The 5143-nt window shown below is 41.5% G+C and overlaps 1 protein-coding gene across 2 annotated transcripts in view; it reads left to right on the top strand.

Annotated features, from left to right (window-relative positions):
- Window positions 1–463: 463 nt before the first annotated feature.
- LOC112260618 (RB1-inducible coiled-coil protein 1-like) overlaps window positions 464–5143 on the top strand; it is a 31674-nt gene continuing 26994 nt past the window's right edge. For both annotated transcript variants that reach the window (XM_042328843.1, XM_042328842.1), the window contains exons 1-5: window positions 464–844; window positions 2266–2398; window positions 2513–2639; window positions 2828–2998; window positions 4696–4898. In XM_042328843.1, coding sequence (XP_042184777.1) covers window positions 2328–2398; window positions 2513–2639; window positions 2828–2998; window positions 4696–4898 — 572 coding nt within the window. In that variant the 5' untranslated portion in view covers window positions 464–844; window positions 2266–2327. The remainder of the gene's footprint in view (window positions 845–2265; window positions 2399–2512; window positions 2640–2827; window positions 2999–4695; window positions 4899–5143) is intronic.

The raw sequence follows: 5143 nt of genomic DNA, 5'->3' as shown, positions 1-5143 counted from the left end.
GACATGCGTGCCATATTTAAAGATGACTATATTGAAATTCTGTCGTTTTTTATGCATGCTAATGCTGCATGGATGTCTGCTTTCAAGTATAATGTGTAGGCAGGCAGGTAGCCTAGCGGTAAAAAGTGTTGGGCCAGTAACCAAAAGGTCGCTGGTTTGAATCCTTGAGCCGAATAGGTGAAAAAAAATATGTTGATGTGCCCTTGAGCAAGGCACGTAACCCTAATTGCTCCTGTAAATCGCTCTGGATAAGAGCATATGCTAAAATTACATAAAATTTAAAATATGTATTGGAGGTGGAGAGTTAGCAATCTCTACATACAATACCATATGTGTTTGTCGTTGGATTATCATGTTGGTGGGGTAGATAATTAATTAAAGGTCCCCAGTTTATGTGGAGCCTCTCTCTACCACACCCCTTCACATGTTGCAGCAAAACACAGCCATTACTTTTTCTTCTCCCAGAATGCACCTTGCTGTGCAGTGACGACGAAGACAACAACAAAACACAGCTGCAGAGTAGGGTGTTAGCTTGCTAGCTAGCGTTACTTGAAATAAACCTTAAGTCTTGTCACATAACCCTGGGCAAAAAAAGATACCCGTAACAAACCATGCAAATGTGTAGTTACATAGCAATATGAATCGATCGTAAAAACTAAGATTGAGTCAGACTAGCTAATCATTCCACACAGCTAGCTATATTGTCGGCTAACTTTCTAAATCCAGCTAGCTTGTAACGTCAGCTAACTCGATGCCGTTAAAGCTAAACCAAGCTAGCCAGCTAAGTTAGCGTGCTACCGGTAGCTCGCCAAGGCGGAGGAGGAGATGGGATTAAACAAAAATGGTAAGAGTTTGTCTTATTGTTAGGCACATGTCAGTCATGTAACATTTATATAAATAGGAGAGGGCACTTTGCGGACCCATTCACTGTCATGGTTGTAAACTTGCAGAAATATAACGCTAGTTACTTAGCCAACGTTAGCTAAACTAGCTAACAGTAGGTAGTGGTTAGGCAACGTCTGCCAACGCTAAGTTCCTGAGAAGCATCAGAGGAAAGGGATTTAAGCCATTTATTAGTTAGTTCATTAACCAAATAGCTATATCGATATAAACGTGTCTTTAGTTCGTACTTTTCTTTGCCTTTTATTTTGTCCAACCTTGACTTCAAGATAGCTGGCTAGCGTTAGCTACTAACGTTAATGGTCTATTACGCAGGCATAGCGAGTTAACGTTAAAGCTTGCTAGCCACCGCCGACGGTGTCAAGGCTTCGTATTTGATCGGCGGAGAGCCATACGGGCATGTTTCACATGTAGACAAATAATTTAGTTATCCCCGATGGTGCGTGCCATGTTAGCTAGTTTGCTAACGTACACCGTGTGTTCGCTAGCTCAGGGCGTATTTCAAATGTTTTTACGTGTCTGTTGTGTTTGGCTGATCAAACCTCTAATTTAGTTGGCAGCTAGCCATATTGCTTGTTGTTTCTAGACCAGTTTCAATGTGAGACAGGCGTCCTCAGTCTTGTTTACAATGTAGTTCGCCGACGTTAGCTTTTGCTTGCTAGCTAGTAGCCACCATGACTCAGCCTGTAGCTAACCCCCCCCCTGACTGCCTAGTTAGTGAGTGTCTAATTGTAAATTTCGCCTGATAATAATTTTGCTGGACAATGAACGTTTGCCCAACTAGGAAAGTAAGCAGCGTCTATTAATTTTGGAACTAGCCAGATGCTGTCAAATTGAAATAAACATTATTTAGTTGAGTTCACGCAACTACTGAATTTGTTTAGGTTAGAAGCTCCACATGTGTGGCTGCTTTTTAGTTCTCTTCTCAATAAGGCCCAAGGGTGTGTGGTATATGGACAATATACCAGGCTAAGGGCTGTTCTTAAACACGAAACAACGCGGAGTGCCTGGACACAGCCCTTAGCGATGGTATATTGACCATATATCACAAACCCCTGAGGTGCCTTATTTTTATTATAAACTGGTTACCAACGTAATTGGACCAGTAAATATAAATGTTTTGTCATATACCACAACTGTCAGCCAATCATTCAGGTCTCGAACCATCCAGTTTATAATGATATTTTTGGGATTAGTTTTCTTACCTGTACAGGACCACTGTCTTTCAAAGAAAATTAGCTAGAGATTGTGGTTTATGTGTCAATAAATCTCTAAGGTAGCTTCCAGTAGTATGAATAGTAAACAGTATAGAAAATCACAACCAAAAGTAAATACCTAGCTATTAATACCTCTTTATCTTCACAGGATGGTGTTGAATGACTAAATGATCAAGATAAAAGAGTGTGAAGATCGCTGGAGGATTCAACATGAAGTTGTATGTATTCCAGGTCAACAATGGAAGCACTCTGACATTTGACACAGAACTTGCTGTCCAAACGTAAGACCCATTTATTTAATCTTTCAGATTATCCTTATCCATTTTCTACTAGTCTCTATGGAAAATGTCATTTGTGCGGAAATTAAAACATTCTCTGAACCTGTCTTCTTGCAGAGTGTTGGACCTCAAACATGCTATCCAGGTCAAGTACAAGATTGCAACCCAGCATCAAGTCCTGGTTGTGAATGGAGGGGAGTGTATGGTTGCAGAGAGGCGTGTCTGCAGCTACAGTGCTGGCACGGTAAATTTGCAGCATTTGGAATTATTGTGTGTTTTTGGAGGTGATTGTGTGTTTTTGGTGTGGATTGTGTTGCAGAAAGGAGATGGTTTTGACTTGATTGATGGCAGTTTTCTGTGAAAGACGAAAACAAAAAACAGGACGTCATAATTCCAGATGTGCAAAGTTGACACATTGATTTTGTTTCCCAGGACACCAACCCCATATTCCTGTTCAACAAAGAGATGATTTTGTGTGACCGGGCTCCGACTATCCCGAAAACCACCTTCTCTATTGAGAATGAGATGGAGCTCAAGGTGGAAGAGTCACTAATGATGCCAGCAGTCTTTCACACCGTTGCCTCGCGAACACAACTTGCTGTGGTAAATGTTTTGTTACTTTCTGGTCTAGTTACTACTTTCTCAAAATAAGCCATCAATGTCGCTCTACCTTGTTTTACCATACTCAATATTAAAATAAGGGTATTTTATTTTTTATTCAACCTATATTTAACTAGGCAAGTCAGTTAAGAACAAATTCTTATTTACAATGACGGCCTACCAAAAGGCAAAAGGCCTCCTGCGGGGACGGGAGCTGGGATTAAAAATAAATATATATTTAGGACAAAACACACATCATGACAAGAGAGACAACACTCTACATAAAGAGAGACCTAAGACAACAACATAGCAAGGCAGCAACACAACATGGTAGCAGCACAAAACGTGGTAAAAACATTATTGGGCACAGACAACAGCACAAAGGGCAAGAAGGTAGATACAACAATACATCACGTGAAGCAGCCACAACTGTCAGTATGAGTGTCCATGATTGAGTCTTTGAATGAAGAGATTGAGATAAAACTGTCCAGTTTGAGAGTGTGTTTGCAGCTCGTTCTAGTCGCGAACTGAATAGAGGAGCGATCATGGATGTGTGTGCTTTGGGGACCTTTAACAGAATGTGACTGGCAGAACGGGTGTTGTATGTGGAGGATGAGGGCTGCAGTAGGTATCTCAGATAGGGGGGAGTGAGGACTAAGAGGGTTTTGTAAATAAGCATCAACCAGTCGTTCTTGCGACGGGCATACAGAAATTACCCGTTTACAGAGGAGTATAGAGTGCAGTGATGTGTCCTTTAAGGAGCATTGGCGGTGTCAGAGGAAGGCCATAAAAATTGTCAAAGACCCCAGCCACCCCAGTCATAGACTGTTCTCTCTAGTACCGCATGGCAAGCGGTACCGGAGTGCCAAGTCTAGGACAAAAAGGCTTCTCAACAGTTTTTACCCTCGAGCCATAAGACTCCTGAACAAATGGCTACCCGAACTATTTGCATTGTGCCCCCCCCAATCCCCCAACCCCTCTTTTTACTCTGCTGCTACTCTCTGTTTATCATATATGCATAGTCACTTTAACTATACATTCATGTACATACTACCTCAATTGGGCCGACCAACCAGTGCTCCCACACATTGGCTAACCTGGCTATCTGCATTGTGTCCCACCCACCACCCGCCAATCCCCTCTTTTACACTACTGCTACTCTGTTCATCATATATGCATAGTCACTTTAACCATATCTACAAGTACATACTACCTCGATCAGCCTGACTAACCTGTGTCTGTATGTAGCCTTGCTACTTTTATAGCCTCACTACTGTATATAGCCTGTCTTTTACTGTTGTTTTATTTCTTTACCTACCTATTGTTCACCTAATACATTTGTTGCACTATTGGTTAGAGCCTGTAAGTAAGCACGTGACAAATAAACTTTGATTTGGTGGCAAATCTGATGGCTGTATGGTGAAGAACATGTAGCCGCTCGAGAGCAACCTTTCCTGCGATCTGTAAATAATGTCTCCGTAATCTAGCATGGGTAGGATGGTCATCTGAATCATGGTTAGTTTGGCAGCTGGGGTGAACGAGGAGCGATTACAATAGAGGAAACCAAGTCTAGATTTAACTTTAGCCTGCAGCTTTGAAATGTGCTGAGAGAAGGGCAGTGTAGCTAATCAAGTGTATGATTGTTTTGGCATTTTTAGTGTGATCAAACTTCTGACTCCCTTTTTATTATGCTTCTCTAGGAAATGTTTGAAGTTGCCAAGAAACTTAGCTCTTTCTGTGAACGCCTGGTTCATGATGAACACCTCCAACACCAAGGCTGGGCTGCCATCATGGCCAACCTGGATGACTGCACGCTGTCCTATCAGAAGCTACTGTGGAAATTTGACACGGCATACATGAATTATCAACAAGACTTTGAGGATATCAAATTGAAACTGACAAAGTAAGTGACTCCCTGCATACATTTTAAGTTCAATGCAATTGGAAAGGGAGTGGGGGGTGAATAATGCAATTTGGATGTGTTGGCCTGCTGTGATACTTCAGTCAATAGGTTCAATTTCAATGAATTATTCAGGTTAAATGAATGTATCTCACAGATAAAGGGCTGTATCAGGTTATAGTTCTCTGTGTGTGGCATACCACATCAACTAATTATGTGCATTACATTTTAGTCATTTAGCAGACACT

Source organism: Oncorhynchus tshawytscha, linkage group LG10 (genome assembly GCF_018296145.1).
Source record: "Oncorhynchus tshawytscha isolate Ot180627B linkage group LG10, Otsh_v2.0, whole genome shotgun sequence".
Classification (NCBI taxonomy): Eukaryota; Metazoa; Chordata; class Actinopteri; order Salmoniformes; family Salmonidae; genus Oncorhynchus; species Oncorhynchus tshawytscha.
This window is presented reverse-complemented; position numbering and strand designations above follow the sequence as displayed.